This window comes from Musa acuminata, chromosome BXJ2-5 (genome assembly GCF_036884655.1).
Source record: "Musa acuminata AAA Group cultivar baxijiao chromosome BXJ2-5, Cavendish_Baxijiao_AAA, whole genome shotgun sequence".
Classification (NCBI taxonomy): domain Eukaryota; kingdom Viridiplantae; phylum Streptophyta; class Magnoliopsida; order Zingiberales; family Musaceae; genus Musa; species Musa acuminata.
Window position 1 is genome coordinate 12,376,621 of NC_088342.1, and position 23,400 is coordinate 12,400,020.

General features: G+C 35.8%; 1 protein-coding gene across 3 annotated transcripts; it reads right to left on the reverse strand.

Moving 5' to 3' along the window:
• Positions 1-864: 864 nt before the first annotated feature.
• Positions 865-10,446, reverse strand: LOC135584329 (calcineurin B-like protein 1). 3 transcript variants are annotated; one of them, XM_065108900.1, is made up of 9 exons: positions 10,217-10,446; positions 9,460-9,606; positions 8,145-8,227; positions 6,512-6,571; positions 5,090-5,198; positions 4,960-5,012; positions 3,967-4,047; positions 3,781-3,893; positions 865-1,253 (listed from the first exon to the last, which is right to left on the reverse strand). In XM_065108900.1, exons 2-9 carry the CDS (start codon positions 9,536-9,538, stop codon positions 1,190-1,192), a joined length of 642 nt encoding a protein of 213 aa, XP_064964972.1. In that variant the 5' UTR covers positions 9,539-9,606; positions 10,217-10,446; the 3' UTR covers positions 865-1,189. The 3 variants fall into 3 exon arrangements, with proteins under 3 accessions (XP_064964972.1, XP_064964971.1, XP_009385950.2); XM_065108899.1 differs by having other exon boundaries at positions 9,843-10,422; XM_009387675.3 differs by having other exon boundaries at positions 10,119-10,251.
• Between the last annotated feature and the right edge of the window lie 12,954 nt (positions 10,447-23,400).

Genomic DNA, 23,400 nt, shown 5'->3' on the forward strand with positions numbered 1-23,400 from the left:
ATAGATTCTTGTCTGTGTGTAGTATAATTCTTTGCAAGTATGAAATGTGAGCATTTTCTTTTCAATATATGGATTTGGATATTTTTCACCAGCATATCAATATTTTTTTACCCTCAAGTAAAATTCTAACACTAAAAGAAGAAAAAAAAGAAATTGAACGGCCAAATTTGAGAAACAAATGCTGAATCAAAGTATCATAGTCTCATTTGTACTACATAAGAAGGGACGAGTTGATGCCATAGAACCATCGGTCACTGACAACGTTATGATCGACTCATGATCTAATGAAATAACAACGAAATAGTCGTCTCTTTGGATCCATGCAAGAAGCTTCATTCACTCGACACCTCTCAATTATTATGTCGTTGTTACTATCCATAATTATCGTTCTGTCTTGCACTAACTATAAAGAAAACCTCCTGATTTGAAGGGATTGAACATCTCGATCATGTCATTACCATCAAAAGTCTCCATCCCTACTTACTCCCTTTCCTAGTAATTTTTTCAATTGCTAAATCGTATGTCGTACATCTGATATCATGTTTTACTCCTTCCATTCGAACATTACATAATCGCGTACGTTTTTGACTTTCGACTGTCCATGCTACGCTGACCTTTGGCTCTCTCCACAGACATAATAATTTGCCCCAAGAAGCATAGAGATCCACCAGACGCCCTTAGAAACAATTCAGCGCACATTGCCACAATCTTGACTTCGCTCAATGCAACACCTTTGACAAGGCAAGGTCGAGCATCCCACACAGACATAAACCATTTCCACGCCACATAGAAGACTGGGATGGGCCCTTCTGATCCTAGCCGTCGAAATGACCAAAATTGACAGAGAGCGGAAAGGAAAAACAATGGAAAAACAAAATTCTTACATCAAAGGCATCCCAAGAAGCACATGGCAAAGGCAAAACTACTCTCGTTTAATGTATACACATTTTGATCAAATACCACAACACAATCCTAAAGCACAAAACCATGGCAGATCATTCTAGGCAGAAAACCTAAATTCTGAAGGTGCATTTCTACCGGGAAATCAACTACAAACACTAATAAATGTCCGTAGCAACTCTGATGGCATCACATTCTTGCTGCTAACGTGCTTTGATAGTCTGCACTTTTGTGTATACAGATGCTCGGTTGCTTGTAATCTCCTCATACACAGTACGGCGAGCAAATCTCAAGTGGCAATATCATCAACTTCAGAATTAAATACAAAACTCGGAAATGTTGTTGTTATGTCCCTGCATAGTTACCATAAAGACAGGTCATTTGACTCACATTACTAAGCCACAAACGCAGTTACGAGAGACTAGTGCTTTCATGCAAGCTTACAGAATATTGTAAATATTGCTTTACAGAATTGGAACCCATAAAAGATACATAAAAGTACTGGTATTCATTATTTGCACAGAAAATAATTATTTCAAGAATAAAGTTCTAACACATCCCCATAATTTTAACATTTACAAGTCTGCATGCATGAAAATTTGAAAGCCAAAAATATTTGTTAAGAGGAACAAATATTGGTCAAGCATATTTCACAATGGCTTTTGTGGATACATATTCTTATGAAGAGTACCAGAATCAGAATGAGGTGTCCTTAGTTCCATTTAATATCATGATCCTCAGTGATACTTTTAAGTTTTACTGACCAGATCAAACTAAATCTGTCTTGAATAATACTAAATGATGACACTTTGGACAAAATATCTAGAGATAATTGTATGAACCCATGCAAGCTGTGCTGCATAGTGTTCTATCTAGACTAATACTCCCAGTTGACACAGATGAACCAGTATATGGAAATAAATTAACAAAACCTTATGGCGGATAGGTCCCTTTCTGACATTTCTCTATACCAAGGATGTTCTCCCTTGTTCAAAGAGTACAATGCTTTTTAATCTAGTCCTCGGACCTTTTCTTTTAATCGCACAAATTGTTGCAGATCAAACTTCAAACTATATATAGATGGTATGCTTTATCATTGATTATTCTTGTTGTTGTCTAAAACAAGTCAAAATCTTAGGAAAAAATAGTCGGCAGCTGTACAAATGTTTGCATTATCCAAAAGAATTACAGTGCCTTGTAGTGCACTATTTGCACAATGATAAAGATTGAATAATTATTCACCCAATCTCCAGAAGTAGGTCGAGCATCCAATATTTACCAACCAACATATATCCAATCAGTGAACGTTCCTCTTCTCTCTTATATTTCTATCTATTCTTTGTATTTTATATGTTGTTTCCCCACAACCTCATTATTTAGTCTAGTGACTTTATTGTCATCACATAACCAATTGCTAGTTTATTTTACAGAATCTAGCAGCAATTGAGCATTATAATCTACAGGCTTTTTATTCTGTACTATTATGTTTTAGGTTATGGAACAAGAATAGTATTTATTGAGGACATAATTAAGATATGAAGCTCTGTGAGGGTTTCAGACTTTTTTGTTTTGATGAAAATACACAAATATGTTTTACTTTTGTGATCACAGCACATATTTTCTTTTCTCTTCTTTTAAAAGAACTATTATGTGGTGACACCAAACATTAAAATCAATATTGTAAAATAAAAAATGATGATATTTTGTGTTTTTTCAAAAAACGATAATAAAAAATAATTCTAGTTAGAAGGAAACTCATTGAGTCATGAGTCCTACATCATCGCCATCAGCAGCCATGTTATGAAGTGACTTGAGGGTGGAACAGCACAACTTGCCTGGTCAATTACTAGCTGATGTGGCAGTTGAACAACCATCCGAAGTGTGGTTTATGACAAAGGGCATGGATATATTTCAGAGAGATTTAATCAGTGAACAAGGTTGGGATGCAAGCATTGGCTATCAAAACATAAATTTAAATTTGATTTGGTGGAAAAAAGATTTGCTTAGGATGCTTATAATGGGCCAAATAAAATACCAAATGATATGGAAGAAACAAAAGGATAAACACCAGGATCACTGATTCTAGTAATCATATTAGAGATGGTCCCACATCTCATATCTACCATTTAATCTGTGATAATGTAATATGGCTGATAAAGAAGTGATTGGTTCCCCTATGGAGCTATTATTTGTTTCATGTATTCCTGCGTTTATTGGTGTACAAAATGATCAAAATTCCAATCAATCTAGGATTCCAACCATCCTATGGGCAAAATAAGATTCTGATATGTTTCTATTAAGTAACTTCACATTGATTTCCATCTTGTCTGCATATGCTGATATTTACCTCAATAGTTGAGACATTACAGTTTTGCTGTTGTTGCTGCTTCATGCATTGATACATCAAATGCTACAGTAATCAAGCAGCCATCATGAATCATAGTTGAGCACTTATAGCTACAATAGCAGATATTCTACCAGCATATCACATCCCCTCTTTTCCCTTTATTTTTCTTTCCTTTCTTTCCTCTAAATCATTTACTAACTATGATGCTCCACCATCAAAGAGGATGTTCAACACCTGCTCTTTGCAGCTTAACCTTCTACGACTTATGAGAATGTGGTCATATTCAAGGATAGTTTTTTCAAACTTGGATCAGTCCATAATCAAGGATAGTTCTTTCAAACTTTGATCAGTCCATTCAAAATAAAAAACAGCATTTGTCCATAAAATATGGAAAGCTATGTAGCTCCCTATAGATCTTAATAAAGACAAAATGCCCCATTATCATGGAACATACAGGGAGCAAGCAAAAAATCATAGAACAGCCTATGGTATGCAACTTACAAAAATTTTCTGCCTTCTTCACAAAAAATTACCTGAGATATGGAAGGGTCATGATCTTCATCAATGAAGGGTTGTGAGAGACAAAATTCTCCCATTCTATTTTATCTATTTTTCCATCCTGATTAGCATCAGCTTCTTGAAATGTCTGTTAAAAATAATGTAAGAAGCACAGCAATTGAACTGGACTATATGTAGTTCCATGATCAGAAATTGTGAACCTTATCCAGGATTATCTCCAGAGTCTCATCTGCCAATCTCATTTCTGATTCAGACAGCAGTGCAATCAGCATTTGCTTGACCTGTGAAACGAAAAATTAAGTTGCAAGGACCATCTTATGTCAATATCATAAACTGAACTAACAAATCTTAAAAGTAAAAGAGATTAATTCATGCTCAATCAATTTCAACAAAAAAATACAGGTAAAGAAGGTTAGGTGCTACTTCAGCTCCAACATTTATTTAATATATATTCAGTCAATAGATCTAGTTGTAAAACAAAATTGTTGGTCGACAGTAATTGTTTTTATTATCAAACATCACCTATGTTTTATATGGAGAAAAAAAAAAATTCAACAAAATAATACTGCAAAGAACTTCTTTCCTTAAACCAACCATTGGGATACTAAGGACAAAAGACTTCGGGAGAAGCATTATTCCTGCCAATAATTCAAACATTTATTTTTCCCTAGAGAAAATAGCATAGATTCTCCTAGATATAATCAATTTCTCTTTCATATTCACCGATAACCAGTTCCAATGATCTCATTCTTTTAAATTAACACCTTATGTTCACAATTACACTAAACATACTGAATTCAAGCTAACTTTTGTTAATCGGTCCCCTTTTTCCCATCCAACTATTTGCTCATATAAAAACTGAAATGAATTTTCTTCTACATTTTGTTGATCAATACGAGAACATGTTACTACCATATTATGAATGTTACCCTGCATGCCTGAGCCACAGGACATTGTATCAATTAATCAAATGAATGGCTTTAATTAAAGATGTATGTTCCTCCAAGAAAGAAAAATTTTTGTGCTGTGTAAGTGGAAAAATATTACTTGTCCAAAAGGTAAAAAGTGGGCTTTCAATCCTCCTGTAGCCTATTATTGTATTGGAGATGTATTCACAAGGCAAAATCTAATAAACAATTTCTCATTAATACAGGCCAACTAGAATATTAACCATTCATAAGATGTCAAGGTACCTCTTTCCTTTCAATGAAGCCCGTGCCATCCAGATCATAAAGTTTGAAGGAAACTGTGGAATCACATAAAGATTTATAAAAATGGTTCCACCACGAAGTCAAATCAGCTAAAATACAATAAAAAACTTACAATCTACTTTGTCTTCATGCAGAGCATTTGGGTGAAAAACATTGAGAGATCGAACAAAATCCCCAAAATCAATCACTCCCTTTTGTTTAACATCAAATAGATCAAATAACTGCATTTTTAAGTAGTAAAATCAGCTATTGACACAACAGTATCTCAGAGCATACAGAGCAGCTATTAACACTAAACAGTATCTAGCCAAATTTGACCATCTGATTACACTAATTAGCAAACTGAAACTATGAAAGTAATGGATATAGACTCCTTACCAAATACAATACTAAGACATCTTCAACATAGTGCATCAGATAAATGTTAATAGTTCAAGTAGGAAAAACCCCTCAGCCGATGAAGCATGAATATTGTTCTATCAGGTACAAATTCCATTGTTATACAAGGTCAAGAGACAGTATCACATGCAAAACTTGCTTAAAATATTCTTTCTTTATAGTAGTCATTTAAGTAAATGTAAGAATTATGGTGACGTCCAGGGTTGCTACTTTGCAACCTGAGAGATCAGGTTCGAGTCATGGAAACAACCTCTCTATATTTAGAGTAAGGCTAGGCATATATTGATCCTCCCAGACTTGCATTGACGGGAGCCTCGTGCATTGGATACATTTAAAAAAAATGAAATGAAGCTAGCAGCTGGCAGTACAACCTTAATTTTCTCATCATCCATTAGGATTCTTGTTCAGCACATCTTTTAGTGCAGTCTAATTATCTCATGCCTTTGATCTAATGAAAAACTATATCTACAAGCTCATTCGTATGGTTCCACACAATCAGGGTTTGTGAGAATTAACTGGTTGGGCCAGCCTTGGGGGAAGAAGAATCGTTATTACAATTAACAATGGATCATATATAAAAAGGCTTCTTTTGAAAATCTTCATCGTATGTTTTATATATTTCAATGGAAAAATTAGACTAGTTTAAATTCCTAGTTAGATTAAGAGATATGGGCACTACTAGCCCCATATATACACAAGATTGTCAGCCTTTAAATCATCTTCCCTTCTGTGCAGCAAAATATTTAGTTTTGTTAATTGGTCTTCTAGTTCTTAAGCTTGGGAGGTTTCTTCTCCACACTGAATAAAAAGAAGCACATGTTAGAGGTGACATTAACAAAGTCATTCATTTTTAGGTTTACTTCTTACAAATTTAGAAAACTGATAAGACTACAGTGTTGCGTAAGATATAAAAAATCAGAAATAATAGTTAAGATATGAAAACAAGTCCAAAATCACAATATTGAGCTCCCAAATTGATTAACACAACCTCATTTGACAATCAGAAATATGTTATACTAATTAGTCCAGCAACTACCAAGCAAGATGCAAACTCAAGCTATTCTACAGATACTTATCACTGCTATTTGCAGAAGTAAACAGGGATACAAACAAGAAGCTCTTGTTGATATAGTACCCGATTTGCAAAGAGATTGTCCCTTTTTCTGCTCTTAAATAAGGCAAGCTGAAATTCTTCCTGCAGAGAGTAGATAATATGAAAATTAAATCACTAAGTACAACTTGGTGTCTTTAATTCTTTTAAAGAAGTGCACCAAATCTACAGGAGTAATCAGTATATACTAATCACCTGATGAGAACTATTTGTATTAACTAATCAGGTTCTCATATGCATTCTAAAGTAAAATTGGAACAAAGCATCAAGTTATACAAGCATTAACCAAACACCAATGCAGATTTGTATTATTAATGGTAGGTCTTGTTACTAAGAAGCACAGACATGCGTTTTTTGTGGACGTGTCCGTGTCCATGTCCGTGTCAGACAAATGGACACACGTTGAGCATTCACATGGGGATTTTCATTCGTGTGTGGCGTTGCACTCGTGTGGCTCTCTTGTGAGGGGCATATGCTTCGCAAGAAAAGAAATTTGGAGATGGTCACAAGGAAACATATATCAATTACATTTGCAGATTGTTAAATATTATTTGATATACTCAACTTTTATTTTGGATTCTTAAATTTAGATTATTTTAATTATTTTAACCTATATGATGATATTTATTTGTTCATATTGCTGAGTTTATAAAATATAAATATAAATATTATAAAACTCTTGTTAATCAGATATTATATTATATACATATATATATATATATATATATATATATATATATTAAAAAATACACATGTCCTCGCCGTATCCGCGTCCTAATTTTTTAAAAATGGCATGTCACAGTGTCCGTGTTTCTTAGGTTACTAAAGACTAAGTCAGCAATTAAGAAGCCCAACAAAGTTGGGTAGACTGACAACCAACCAAGCATAGACCAATGTATTTCATCTTTCTCATAAGTTTATCAAGATGAAATTAGCTAGTTGTAATTTTTTTGAAGAATAGGTGGTTTAAGTATCCTTTCCCAGAGTTTCATTCTCGAATTGCATGTGCAGATAATGGAAGGTTTTTTTTTTGAGCAAAAGATAATGACAATTTTCTTGAATACTTCCTGACTTGTATCAGAGAATCAAGCAATAAGCCCAAACTAAAGATGAGTGACAAGAATTTATTGGAAGTTACAATCAGTAACTAGGTTAAAAGGTAGTAATTATATCTTGAGTGACATGTGATCTCATTATAAATCATCAGCTACCTTTTTAAAATCAAAGCATCTTGCTGTGAACAATCTTCATTATGCAAAGTGAGAATTTTGTTGGTTTAACTAGTATAGCATCAAAGACATCCAACTTCATTTCATTTAACCCAAAAATTTTGCTTAAGGTCATTTATCTTTTTGCAAGATATCCTGAAAGGGGCTCTTGCCGAAACCTAGTATCATAGTTCCATTAATAACTAGCTTAAATCTATATAAAAGTATTCATTCAATCATTTTATCAGGAAAATATGGAAAAGGAAAATTTTAAGCTAGCCAATCACTATGCAAGGGAAAGTAACATCGTTGCAAAAAAATCAGTTTCTTCACATTGATGCTTCTGTCACTGACATGTCAGAAAGTAAAAAAGTTGCTTAAACAAGAGATATTAATAAACTTTCACCAGAACAAAAGAAAGCGGGAGTTAATAGCAGCCTGTGCTTTACCTTGTTGATCAATCCATCATCGATTACAGAACCACTAATGCTCTTGAACAGTTCAAAAAGTGCCTCAACTTCACTGACAGTAACTGTCAAGATAAACAACAGAAAATATTTATCAAGAAGTGAACAAAATAACTGAATTGAACCCTGCACTTCTTTTTTGTTTTTTATTCTAACTTCAAACAAGTGAAAAACCTGATAATGAAATATGAAGACATAAAAAAGAACAGTTTCACTAGGAATAGATAAATAGATCTCCGAGGCTTTCACTTGATTTAGAGTTAGATGCATCAAAAAATTTATTCTCTCCTCATCTTGCACAAAGCAACGCTTTCAAAAGATGCCACGTTGACATAATCAAGCTTCATGATGCAATAAACAAGCCAGATAATGGTGAAGATTGATGGAGATAGAAGACCATGGTAGGAAGACAGGGTTTAGAGGCTGGAAAAGACACTCAAAACAGAGAAAAAAGTAACTAAAGTCTCGTAGCCTCAAAGAAAACCAATGTCTTTGTTGCTCAAGTGATGAGCATAACCTACTACCAAACTCAAACATGATCCCTATTTAAAGACACAATCAAACTTTCTAGAGAAAAAATACAACTAACTTTATCTCATTTCCCAAATTACTTATTTGTTTACATGTATCTTGAAGATATTTGACTTTTTTTTTCATCCTTCTACTGTCTTTCTTGAACCAACATGTCCAGAATGAAATAGTCAATTGGCACTTTAGCACAGTAACCTTACCAGTTCCAACACTAAGAGAACTCCTGAGATTTACATATAAAAATATTCAGACCTAATTCAATACCTAATTTGACTTAAATTCAAATTAACATTAAAAAATAAATAAAACTGAAACTGATTACATCTTAAGTTTAGACCAAAAATCAAATCAAACTGGAATCAGGCCATAATTTAACTACCATTTTAGAAAAGATGGGTGTACCTCCTCATTTTAATCAGAATTTTCCTTGAGGAAAATGCCAATCTCCATCCTATGTGAGGGGCTAGAAAAACCATGTCAAAACAATGAGTTTAACACTACAATATCATACCCTTAATCAACCTTAGATCTGTAAATCTCAGAAGATCAATCACTTTTCGATGCTAATTTGTATGAAGCATGTCTCCGGAAAAAATTCAGATTTAGAGCAAACAGAAGATGGCCTGTTATATAACAGCTAGGTGTCCATTTCAATATCTAAAAACATGATTCAATTTGAAAGCAAAGGATAAAATATCAGTTCCAAAGGCTAAAGCATGGATAAGCAATTTGAAATTGGATTCGTACAACCAATATTTTGACTTACAGGCCGTCTGAGAAGCAAGAAGCACGGGGTCCTCATATCCTGGGTATTGCTTTCTGCGTTTCGATTGAAAACAGCCCATCTGTTGCAGCTACCTAGCGAACTACGCCTTAGTCACAACTCACAACCATCTCCATTTTCCCAGCAATTCTACAAGCCAAGAAATAACCATTCACTAACCCTACAAGAAGGGAACTTTAATTCTAAATAATCTAGAGCCAAAGAGGCTAAACAAAAACGTAAACACAAGAAAACAGAACACTTGACAAAATCAATCTTGATATCTGGAGGACAATTGCAAGTTTATGTTCACGACTGGAATATCAAGTCAACAAGTCCAGTCAAAAACAAATAATTTATAAAAAAGCAAAGAGTGCGCAAACCACCTGTCTCCATTCACGTAGTGCGGAAGGCAAACAAAAGCCCCAATCGCAAGCGCAGAAACGAATTCAAGAAAACCAATCACCAGGCGACGAATCTATAAAAGAAATTATTTCTCGAAATCCAAATCTTGACCGAGAAATCCTCGGGCAGTGGAAAAGGAAATCACACCCTACGGACACGTACACCAATCGGGTTACACGCATCAAATTAGAAGAGGGAAAAAAGACTAATTGAACGCCTGATCAGGCCGTAATTGTGCGAAATGCAGAGATCGATACCAACTCGACGGAATTCCAGCAGGAACATGGTTGAGTAGACGGAGGAGCAAAAAAAAAAAAAAAAGGACAGAGAGATAGGAAGAGAAAGAGATCGACGCGGTGGGGGCGCGACGCGCGGATCGGGCGGCCGCTGTTCCTCCACTTTTATCCGCTACACGGTTTCCTTTCTTTTCGTGATTTCCTTTTGGTGGGCGGCCGAGGGGAGGGCGGCGATGAGGGTGGTTGGCGGAATCGAGGGTGGGCAACCCAGGTGGGAGGGCGGAGGCACTGTCGGCGGCCTAAATTAAAGATTGGGCCAACCATGGTCGGCAGCCACGTGGTGGTTCCTGTCCAGAACCAGAGGTGTTGCCAACTCGGAAGGCCTCGTTGGCTTTTGCCTGGCTCAGCTGTTTCATCAGGAACACGGACTTGTCGCTGTTCCCCATCGCGCTGAGACACGTATCTCCAATTTTACCTATCTATCCTTTTTTATATTTACGTATTTACCCTTATATATTCTTAAATATTTTTGTCAATGTTACTAGGGTATATTCTAGGAAAAAGTTATTAGCTTTAATTTTTTTCACATAGCTTTTTTTTTTGAAATAACTATTTAACCCCTATCACTCACTCTGTCCTTTGCCCCTATTATGCCTTTGTTGTGCTTACAATCCCGCCCATAAGTTATTTTTGTGGTTAATTATAACCATCACATTCATGATCATCAACAAGAGAGGAGGATGAGGAGTCGAGAGAGGAGGAGGCGACAATAAGTTCAATAAGGAGGGAGAAGATTATCTACTGGTTTAATTTTTTGGATTGAAACGGTATCCAATTTAATATATATTATTATTGATGAGTCGAACTCAAAACTAATTTGATTAAAAAATCTAAATTATGTATAAAAATCAGAAAAATCATGCCTCATCTACTTATCAAAATTTCTAGATATAGTAATATTGATAAAAAAATATTTAAGAATATATAAAACTTTCAAGGTGAAAAAGGCCAACGTAGAGAGGTTCTTCCCACTTAAAGAATTAAGATATGATTAGAACAGATTGAGATTCCCTGGTGATAACAAGACGATAAACCAAACTAACGCATTAAATAATAAAAAAGAAGAATAATGCTCTTATTTACACGCACCCTTCTCCTTTTTCTTCTTTTGACTTCCTTCAAAACCTGACATCTGTTGCTACTCTAGGACGTATGAGGAGGTAAAAGAATGATTTCCTTGGACATGGTAGGCGTGATGGCCACCATCACAAGATCTCATCCTTCCCTTTTGTTCCCTAATGAGAATCCTATGTCCAGGTGTTGGCATTTTGATTTCACTAGAAAGCATGGAAGCTGTCCAGTTTCCATCTGTCTTTACAGAAACGCATACGGGACAACCTGCAATGCTCTCTCTTGCAGACCGGAGAGAGCATGTGAATTTGCTTCCATTCATGTCGATGGCAAACGCTTCTCTCGTGCGGAAACTCACCTGCTTATTCTCAAACAGGACGACCTCTACAGAACAGGAGTGTGTTGCTGGTAGTTCAGAGGTGAGTAGATTGCAGTTGTCTGAAATCTTGAAATGCGAGCAGCTTTGAATGGTATTATTTGGCCTTTTAAGTCTGATGGTTGACCGCCCTTCGTCCTCAGGAAGAGGTTAAGATTCAGTGATCGTGGAGTTGGTTTCCAAGTCCAGTAGTTCACTGGGTTTGGAGGCTGCTCTCTCTTCTAGTCTAAAGAAACTATACAAGATCAGTGTCTAATCATCCTTGTCTAATAATTCAATGACTGTTCTTCGTAGATCAAGATTGACAACCTTAAAAGACCTCTTGAAGATTATACCAGAAAACCATTTGACAAGAGATTGACTCAAGGGAAAGGAGCTTTAGACTTTCAGTAATGTTTCAGGCCTTTGTTATTTGACCACAACAACTCATGTAAGGTTGGATCCAAGGAAGCAACAAGCTAACGTTGACGCAGTGAAATATATTTAGTGAGTTGAAGCACAACCTTCCTCGATCGAGGCTAAGAGTCAAAAGTATAAGTGAACAGTTGAATAGTTCATCCAAGGGAGGAGTCCTTTGCGATCAGCATTATGAATATAAAAACCACTTGGTTTTTTTTTACTATGAATATACAAATATGGGACTGCAGAAAATTTCTGAAACTTGCAGCTTGATGATAATATGCTTTGCGTTTTAACCTACTGGATTGGAAACATTGATCCAAAACGAAGTCTAAATTAATAATAGTATACTTATTAGACTCTTATATCTGTATTAAATCTTTATTTACTTTCAATATAGGATCAAACCGAGGTCTTACACTTAAAACAATCAATCTTTCTTAGCAAGAAGGAAAGAAGAATAATTATGGAGGAATTGTTGTATATGAAGAGAAGGAAATGGGAGGTCTTAGGATCAAAAGATTAAAGCTTGCTACTGACACATTCCCAATCCTTCGAAATATAAAACCTGGTGGGGAACTCCACTTTCTTTCCAAAAAAATATTTCATCTAATGCAGCCACATTTCCTTGATTCGGTCAGTCCATTTTAATTAATAGTGCTGCTTTCATCCATCCAATTATCAAGTCATCCAATTATCAATTATTATAGACTTCTTGAAGAGCAACTACTCCCTATCCTTTTTATCCCTTCTTTTGTTAGGTGATCCAACCCAAAAGCCAGCAACTTGATCTTTGCTTGCAAGTGGAAGATCATCATAGAGACTGACCAAACATGGCATTATTGTTCTGTCAGTAGATTATTCTACTGTTGATTTTAATGATCATTTAAAATGAAAGAGCTTCTTGACTTTTCATTCCTTTTTTTTTTTTTTTTGCTCTCAATTGTTATGTGTTAACCAGGGATGATAAGGGTATTTATAGGCCTCAAGTTGATTCAAACTTGGAGCCTAAAAATATCTCATCTCGGATTTCTTGGGTACGGGCGGTACCACCGCTTGACAGGGACGGTGCCACCGCCTGGCACCTTGCCACTGGGTGGTACCACCACCTAGAATTCCTGGGGTGATGTTCCCTAGGCAGTGCCACCGTCGGCCAGACTTTTAGCACCCTAGTTGGGCCTTGACTCTGGCCTAAACCAGCTCAACTTCTGGCCCAATTGGCCCCTAACAGAGTTGATAGGATTACCTTCCAATTTCAACTCTAATTATGTGCTAACTATGATTCCTAAGATATATTCTAAGCAAGATAAGTTTGGTTTCTTCCGGCGAACTTTCGGAGAACTTCCGATGATCTATCGACAATGTTCCAACGGACTCCTGGTAAGCTCCTGGACTTCATGACGATCTTCTTGGCGAGTTTTGATGAGCTTCTTTGGCAAGCTCCAAGACTTCTCGGTTGGTTCTGGTAAAACTTCCGATGAACGTCCGGACTTCCGACGAACTCTCGAACTCCCAACGAAATCACGTTCTCGACTTCGGGACTTCATTTTGCTTTATACCTTACTATCGTAGTTAATCCTGCACACATAAAAACACACTTCGATCTAGACAATTATTACTAAGCATGAATCATGTCGTTCGGCATGTCATTGGTCCATCGATGCTTCGTCCGATTCTTTGGCGCATCATCCTCTCTTGCGGCCTATTACCTAATCGGTTAGTTAACCTCAGCAACTCTGATATCCTTGGCACAATATCCACTCTTCTTGGCCCGATGCCCGAATCCATAGCCCGAAGCCTTCTGTCGATACGTCGACCGATCCTCCGGCCTGACGTCCAATCTTTTGACATGTTTCTCTGGCCTAACATGATTCTTCCTGTTTTAATTGTCTCTCCCTGATCGAAGCATCCTGTGTCACTTAAAACACAGATCAAATCACAAACACTTATCAATTAGTTTTATCATCAAAATATGAGATTCAACAATCTCTCTCTTTTTTATGATAACAACTAATTGATGATGGAGTTAACCTTAACTTCCCCTATCAATTTGCCATATTGATAGAACCTTGAATTCAAGCTGAATTCAAGTCATTGTAAATTTCATCATGAATATTTGCAACACGTCATCATGCATAACATGATCATACTTCTTCCCCTTTGTCATCAACAAAAAGGAGAAGTGTAACTTTCAAGTGTTTGGATATACAGTTCAAATCATTACATACTAAACATAATCTTTAGTTTTATCACCATACAACTTGTAAGCTAGCAAATTTAACAAGTGTTACATCATATTAGAACATGCAAGCTAGCAGATTCTATATCATTTAAGAGCGTGCAAGCTAACAAGTTTCCAAAAACAAATGCAAGATAGCATTCTTGTTGAAGTGTGCAAGCTAACGATTTTTGCTTCCTTTTGCAATGTGCAAGTTGCAAGTTTTGCTTCTTGAGATTAGCAAGATAGCACTTTTGTTTTTAAGATGAGCAAACTACAAAGTTTTGCCTCTTTTTGCGATATGTACGTTTGTAATTTTTGCTTCTTTTAGATGTGCAAGTAAACAAGCAAGTTTTTGCATCTTCTTGACTTGTGCAAGCTAGCTATCTCCCCCTTTGTCATTGTCAAAAAGAAGGAAAGAATATAATTTTGTATCTCTTTTTTCTTTTACAATAATTTTCAAAGCACGACAAAGATAAGTAATCATTCTTATTTTAAAATTCCATAATTGAGATAAACCTTGAATTCAAATCAAAGCAATTTAAATCATGATTCATATCATATGCAATACATCACATACATCATCATAATAAAAAACATAAGTATTGCATGCATCATTCCAAATCATAAATATTTCATATCATGATGGTATTAATTTGTCAAATTATATCCTACCATGATCATAACTTTCCCCCCTTTTTATCATTGTAAACAAGAAAGAATAAGGGAAGAACATAATAGTGTAAAATATTTCAATTATTTCAAGGCATACATGCCATAAATACAAATAAATCATGTCATGAAAGATAAGACCACTTGAATATCAAAAGACATGATTCATATAGTAAATCTCTTCTTTAAATAAGATACCAAGAATAAAAAATTATAGATGTACAAAGAAGGGATCTTGATTAAAAGAAAATCTCAAGTAACAAATCCAAGAACTCACAAGAAAAATCATGATTTATTTTAGAAAATCTCCTCTTAAGAAAATACCAAGTAGAATCGTAGGAGAATGAATAATAAAAAATCTTGATTCATAATAAATCTTAATTTATAAATATCAAGGAATCAAGATCATAATTTGGATAAAAATTTATTCAAATTTAAATCATCAAAAACACTTTCATAGTTCAAGAGATTCAAAATAATATAAATAGATTTATAAATCTCTTATTCAAAACTCAATAAGATAGAAAAATAATTTCAAGAAAAATATTTTTCTCTTTATAGTTGTTTCAATTCATGTGATTTATTTCATACGAGCATGCCTTTGTCATTTATATCAAACAAAAATATGCATCATTTTTAAAAACAAAAAAGCCACTTTCATTACGGTAAAAATCGATAATCCATAAATCGCAAGAATTATCATGCATAATTTCGAAAGATAAACTAATTAAGCATGATCTCAAATCATCATTACTTTGGGCATGACATCAAAACATGGTTTCAAGTTTTTAAGGTATAACAAGCACAATTTCTTATTAAGCATAATATCAAACTTCTTAACATTTTCATTAAAACAAGATACATATTATTTCTTCTTAAAAACATACATAGGATTATCATTACATTTAAATCTAATATTTTATTATTTTATCATAAAACATGCAATTTTCATGATCATTACTAGAAGGATAAGCATGATTCCAATTTTTTTGCATTTTCATTACATTATTAAACATATAATTTTTAAGAAAAATAATTTTTCTAAACTAAATTAACAATAACTTATGAAAAGCATTATGTAATTTCAAAGTAAACTAAGGGTATTTTGATTACCTCATCGTCGAAAGCCATTAAGACGTAGTTTGACACCTCGTCTTTATCGATTTTCTCCTTATCTTCGGAGGAGCTCGATTTATCTTTTGGCAACTTCTTCTTACATTCATAACAAGTAGTTTCACTCATTTTAAGTTTATTTTTATTCTTTAATCATTGTTTTATGAACTTTTTAAATTTCATGAGGAGTTCAAGTTAACCATCACTTGAGCTTATGCTCGAGTGGTCTTCTTTTGTTCGAAGTGCTAAATCCTTCATATTATTTGGAAGGTTGTTCTAAGTTTATTTTGTGCATTGTGCGCTATTTCATATGTGATCAATGAACTAAAAAGTTCTTCAAGTGAAAAATTATTAAGGTCTTTTGCCTCTTGTATTTTCGAAAGTGTGCTATATTTCGAAAGTCGTTTTGTAAGTAGAAACACGATTAAACTTAGTTTTATCCAAAGCGTAAAATAGAGCATTCATAGCTCTAGCATTTAAGGAAAAAGTCTTCTCCAAATCATTCCAATGGTTCATTGGAAGAGAAGACCTTCGAAAATCGTTTTCCACAATACTCCATAAATTTAAATCCAAAGAAAGTAAGAAAACTCTCATTCAAGTTTTCCAATATGTGTAGTCCATCCCATTGAACAAGGGAGGACGAATAAGAGAAAGTCCATCTTGAAAACCGAAAAGAGCTATTTCTCTTAGGTATTAAACTAAATGAGAAATCACGAGGCTCTGGTGCCAACTTTTAGGGACGAGTCGGCACTAAGAGGGGGGGTGAATTAGTGCAACAGTAAAATCACATCGGTTTAGTAAAACTCTTTCGTACGATAAAATCGATTTCGAAAACTTGAAAGCATATGCGAGTGTAGGTGTAGTAAAAGCATAGCAAGGAGGTTTGTAGTAAGATAAATGGCACAAAAGAAAGACAAACTAGATTTTTATAGTGGTTCGGTCGTCGTGACCTATATCCACTCCATTGATTCCTCTTCCGTCGAGGCCACTGGCATCCATTATTGGTCTTCCTTTAATAGGCAAAGATGAAACACCTTTTACAGCTCTTTCTCCTTTTACTGGGTTTAGGAGATAACCCTTACACCCCCACTTACTCTTCTCTCAAACTATTCTAACACTTAGAACTTTAAGAGGAGTTCACACACAATTGAAACAGAGTTTTCTTTCCCTTTTTTGTGCTCTCAGTTGTTGTGTGTTAACCAGGGATGAGAGGGGTATTTATAGGCCTCAAGTTGATTCAAACTTGGAGCCTAAAAACTATTAGGAACGAGTCAGCACTAAGAGGGGGGGTGAATTAGTGTAGCGGTAAAAATTACGTCGGTTAGAAAAACCTTCGTACGATAAAATCTGATTTCTTCGAAAATCATTTCGGAAAGATCTTTAAATTGAAAGCATACAGAAGTGTAGTTGATGTAAAGCAAGAAAGGTAGTTTGCAGTTAAGATAAAAGGCAAAACAGAAATGCAAACCAATTTATAGTGGTTCGGTCATCATGACCTACATCCACTCCTCTGATTCCTCTTCCGTCGAGGCCACCGGCATCCACTACCGATCTTCCTTTAATAGGTGAAGATCAACCTCCTTCTTACACCTCTCTTCTCCTTTTACCAAGTTTAGGAGACAACCCTTACAAGCACACACACTCCTCTCTAAATAGAATTCTAAAGTTAGATCTAGAGGATAGATTTCTCAAGTGATTTCTATAGCGTTTTCTCACTTTAAAACTCTTTGTGCTTATGTGTGTTAACCAGGGATGAGAGGGGTATTTATAGGCTTCAAGTTGATTCAAACTTGGAGCCTAAAAAGGTCTCATCCCAGGTTTCCTAGGTACTGGCGGTACCACCACCGTTCTTGGGTGATACTACCATCGCAGGATCTGCAGTTGGGCGGTACCATCGCCGAACAAGGGCGATACCACCGCTGGCATTATTGCTGTCGGCGGTACCATCGCCCAGCCTGAGCAGTACCACTGCCCAGATTTCCTAGGGTGATGTTCCCCAAGCGGTACCACTATCGGCCAAGCTTTCAGGACCCTGGTTGGGCCTTGAGTCTAACCCAAACTAGCCCAACTTCGAGCCTAGTTGGCCCATAACAGAGATGATGGGATTACCTCTCAATCCCAACTCCAATTATATGCTAACTATAATTCCTAAGACATAATCTAAGCAAGATAAGTCTGATTTCTTCCGGCGAGCTTTCGATAAACTTTCGATGACCTCTCGGCAATGTTCCAGCGGACTCCCGGCAAGCTCCTAGACTTCACGATGATCTTCTTGGCGAGTTCTGACAAGCTTCTTTGATAAGCTCTTGAACTTCTTGGTTGGTTCCAGTAGAACATCCGACGAACGTCCGAACTTCCAACGAACTCTCGAACTCCCAACGAACTCTCGAACTCCCAACTAAATCACGTTCTTGACTCTGGGACTTCATTTTGTTTTATGCCTTGCTATCATAGTTAATCCTGCACACATAAAAATATACTTCAATCTAGACAATTATTACTAAGCATGAATCATGTCATCCGGCATGTCATTGGTCCATCGACGCTTCGTTCAATTCTTCGGTGCATCGTCCTCTCTTGCGGCCTATTGCCCAATCGGCCAGTTGACCTCATAACTCCAATATCCTTGGTGCAATATCCACTCTTCTTAGCCCAATGCCTGAATCCATGGCCCGAAGCCTTTTGTCGATACGTCGACCGATCCTCCAGCTCGACGTCCAATCTTTTGATATGTTGTCCTCCGGCCCAACATGATTCTTCCTGCTTTAATTATCTCTCCCTGATCGAAGTATCCTGCGTCACTCAAAACATAGATTAAATCATAAACATAACACTTATCAATTGGTTTCATCATCAAAATCCAAGATTCAACAATCTCCCCCTTTTTGATGATGACAACCAATTGATGACGGAGTTAACCTTAACTCCCAGAGTTTAAACAAACTCCCCATCTCAATATGTCATATTGATAGAACCTTGAATTCAAGCTGAATTCAAGTCATTGCAAATTTTATCATGAATATTTGCAACATATCATCATGCATAATATGATCATCCTTCTCCCCCTTTGTCATTAACAAAAAGGAGAAGTTCCAACTATCAAGTGTTTGAGATATAAGTTCAAATCATTGCATGAAAAATATAATATCAAGTTTTATCATCATGCAATTTGTAAGCTAGAAAATTTAGCAAATGTTACATTATGCAAGCTATCAAGTTTTAGATATGCAAGGTAATAAGATAGCAAGTTTGCAACATATAAGCTAGCAAAAATTTCGAAAGCAAATGCAAGATATCGATGTTCAAGATAGCAAGCTCTTTCTTCTCTTTTGAGAAGTGCCATTTTTGCTTCCTTTGCAAAGTGTAAGCTAGCAAAATTTTATAACATTTTAAAACATGCAAGCTAGCAATTTTGAGATGTTCAAGAAAGCAACTCTTGCTTCTTGAAATATAAGTTTTGCTATATGTGAAAGTTAACATTTTTTGATTCCTTTGCAAAGTGCAAGCTAGCAAAATTTTACAACATTTTAAAACATGCAAGCTAGCAATTTTGAGATGTTCAAGAAAGCAACTCTTGCTTCTTGAAATATAAGTTTTGCTAGATGTGCAACTTAACATTTAAAGCTTCTTGAGATAGGTAAGATAGCACTTCTTGGTGATGTTCAAGATAGCACCCACGAGACCCACGATATCGGGACCCACGAGATGGACGATCGCGATGTATGGAAATGCGTCGAGATGTTGACAGAACTGACGAGGATGAGATAGACGATCACAGGGCATAGAGATGCACAGTTGCACACATAGATCTTGATGTGAGTGATAAGGACTACTAGCTCGGGCTTGATCACATTAGGCTATGGTCTATGATCATCTGGTGTGATTGCTTATACACATACTAGATATGTATATATATATTTGCATGCGATGTAGATATATATTAAATATGTATGTATGACATGTCATATTAGGAGACCAAATCATAGAAACCCCTCTCTCGATAATATTAAGTCGGTAAACGTGATATAATTAGATTGACTCATATGGCCTTCCATCGTTATAGGTAGGAATCGATTCCCGGTGTAGGTTGAGTTGGTCGAGTCCCTCGAGGCTCACCTATATCGTGATTCGCTATCTTACCTACGACATTGAGATGTCATCGGTGACCTAAGGACATGGTATGTTTGGTTGAGTCCCTTGAGGGTATATCATCGAATCAAACTCATCTTGTAACGATGGTGTTGACTTAACCGAGCATCATGGTTAGTCGAGTCCCTCGAGACCATGGTGATTCGGAGGCCGAATAGGACGGGAATCACAAGGAGTTGTGATCGACAAGAGTTGCCTACCTTTTAGTCTTAGTGTGATTGGTTGGGTCCCTCAAGGTTACACTAAGATGCTGATTGGATCCTAATCCCCACTAAAAATCTGTCGGAGACTTCCGTTTCATGTGCTGAGGGTGTCGCTGACTCGTTAGTAAAATAGTGGGAGCATATTAAGATAAAAGTTCATATCTTGATTGTTTATTTTTTTATAAAATCTGCATGTTATTCATTTCTGCTGCATCTTTATTTTTAGAAAATGTCGCTTTCAAATTCCTTACATGGCATACTTGATGTCAACCGCCTCACTAGTCCAAATTATACGGATTGGCTTAATAACTTGAGAATTATTCTCACGGCGGAGAAAATCGCATATGTCCTTGATACAATGATGCCAACGCCCGAGGAAGGGGCAAGGGAGGATGAGATCAGACACAGGTGTCTGATGGGGATCAGACACATATGTGATTGGCTTTAGGTCAAGTGGGAGATTGCTAGTCATAGGTGCCCAGCAAGCCAATCACGTGAGTGATGGCACGTGTGACTTGACATAGAATCTTTTTGCTTATTGTATTTTGGCATTTATCACTTTATATTGACTATTGCATATATGTATGTATATATTGTGATGTTCTTGGATATGTGTAATGGGAATTGGATCATGATGAGATTACGATAATGAGACATATTCACATTTAAAAATAGATCCTAAATAATCCCAGTCATAGGTTACTCAAGAGGGACATCGAGATAATCAGATAGACTAGTGTGCTGTATACCCATCTATATGATGGATGCAGTTGGTCTCATAGCTGCTCATGTGGGGACACTAGGGATATAGTATAGGTGCTCATTAGAGAATAAGTTCACTGATTGGTCCGCTTACGGAATGCTGGATGGTTGATGATGCCTTATTATCAGACAGCAATTCTGTAGTCCTAGTGGTGTATCTGGTCCTTAGACTTGAGATACCAAGGATGTCCTATATGAGTGCTCCATTCTTTGATACCAGATTTATAGGTTTGGATATCTCAGATCTAGTACAATCGGTCATTGAGAGTGGCAGTCGACCTTACGAGGGCTATTGAGTATCGATAGAGGATCATCCACTCTCAACGTCATGAGAGGAATATCCTATGTGTTCTTGCTCAAATAAATCCCTGGAGTTGATAAATCTATTTATATTATTTTGAATCTCTTGAAAGTGATTTTGATGATTTGATGATTTGAATTTGAATGAGTTTTATCCATGATCTTGATTCCTTGATAATTATAACTTGAGATTTTTATAAATCAAGATTGTTTACTATGATTCTCCTTTTTCACTATTTGATTTATCCAAATGAATCATGATTTTTATTTTGATTTCTCGGTTTTAAACTTAGGCATGTTAAATCTTCCAAATGCATTAATTCTTGTTATACATTTTTCGGATCATGATTTTGATTTCTTAATTTTTATGAATTGAGTTTTCTATAAATTAAGATTTTTTACTTTAACTAAAGAAGAGATGTATTCAAATTAACCATGATATGTCACTTGACTTCTTAATGTTTATGACTTGAATTTTATTATATACAATTGCCTTGTATTTATAATTTGTATATCTCGTGATATGATTGAATCATTGATGTAAAAAAGGGAGAAAAATTATACTATTGTATTCTTCCCTTCTCTTTGATAATAACAAAGGGGGAGAAAGTCTGCTAGCTTGCACATCGCAAAGAAAAGAAAAATTGCTAGCTTGCACATTGCAAACGAAAGTAAAAATTACTATCTTGCCCATCTCAAGAAGCAAAACTTGTAAACTTATCTCAAAATAGAAGTAAGAATTGCTAGCTTGCAATCTCAAGAGAAGCAAAAGTGCTATCTTGCCCATCTTAAGAAGCAAAGAATTGCTAAACTTGCATATCTCTAAAACTTGCTAACTTGCATATTCAAAACTTGCTATCTTACTAGTTTGCATATTTTAAAAACTTGCTAGTTGTTCTTTTTTTTGTTGATGACAAAGGGGGAGAAGGTATGATGATGATCATTCATGGTATATTAAAATTTTATTACGTATAATAGTTTAGATGTAATACTTGAACTTATGATGTAAGTAATGATATAATGTATTGCATATAATTCATGATTAAAATTATGGTATATTGATAGGGGGAGTTTAGTTTAAACTCCATCATCAATTGGATGTTATTATCAAAAGGGGGGAGATTGTTGAATCTCAAATTTTGATGATGAAATCAATTGATAAATTTATGATCTAATCTGTGTTTTAAGTGATCCATGACTAACTTCGATCAGAAAAGACAAATCGATTAAAGTAGGAGGAATCAGACGTTGGACTGGATTGAACATGTCAGAAGATTGGACGTCAGCCGAGGATCGGTCAACATGCTAGTAGAAGGACTTCGTGTTGTGAGTTCATGCATTGGGCCGAAGGATCGGACGTTGCACCAAGGAGATCGAAAGTTGCAATAGGTCAACATATTGATTGGGTAATACACTGAAGGAGAAGAAGATGCACCAAAGAATTAGATAAGCGTCGGGTGAACCAATGATATGTCAGACAACATAGAATTCTAGTCCTATAATTAGTTTTCTTAATTGGTCGTAGTTGAATTGGTTTTGGGTGTTACCATGCCAACTCAATTAGGGGGCCTATTGGGCCTCGGTTGGGATTATTTTGAGCCTAGTTGAAAGCTCATTTAGTGACCCAAAAGTTGTTAGGCACTAAGAGGGGGGGGGGGGGCATGAATTAGTACAGCAATAAAATTACGTCAATTCAAAAATCTTCTTACGATAAAATCATTTCGATAATATTTAACTTTCAAAACATTCATAAGAGTATGCACCAAAAGTAAAGAGGAAGTAAAACAGTTTGCAATAAAGATAAACAATAAAACATAAATGTAAACTATTTTATAGTGGTTCGATCATCGTGACCTACGTCTACTCTCGATTTTTCTTTTATCGAGGCCACCGACATCCACTAACGATCATCTTTCAATGGGCGAAGATCAACTATCCTTTTACACTCTTTTCTCCTTTTCACAGGCTCAGGAGAGAACC

Bases quoted from the DNA above. Each gene is read 5' to 3' on its own strand.
- LOC135584329 (XM_065108900.1), bottom strand. From the start codon at position 9,538: ATGGGCTGTTTTCAATCGAAACGCAGAAAGCAATACCCAGGATATGAG. The intron at 5,013-5,089 runs GTAAGTTTTTTA...GTGATTCCACAG, and splicing joins GCATGAAGACAAAGTAGATT to TTTCCTTCAAACTTTATGAT. The intron at 1,254-3,780 runs GTAATTTTTTGT...GTAACTATGCAG, and splicing joins ATGACCCTTCCATATCTCAG to GGACATAACAACAACATTTC.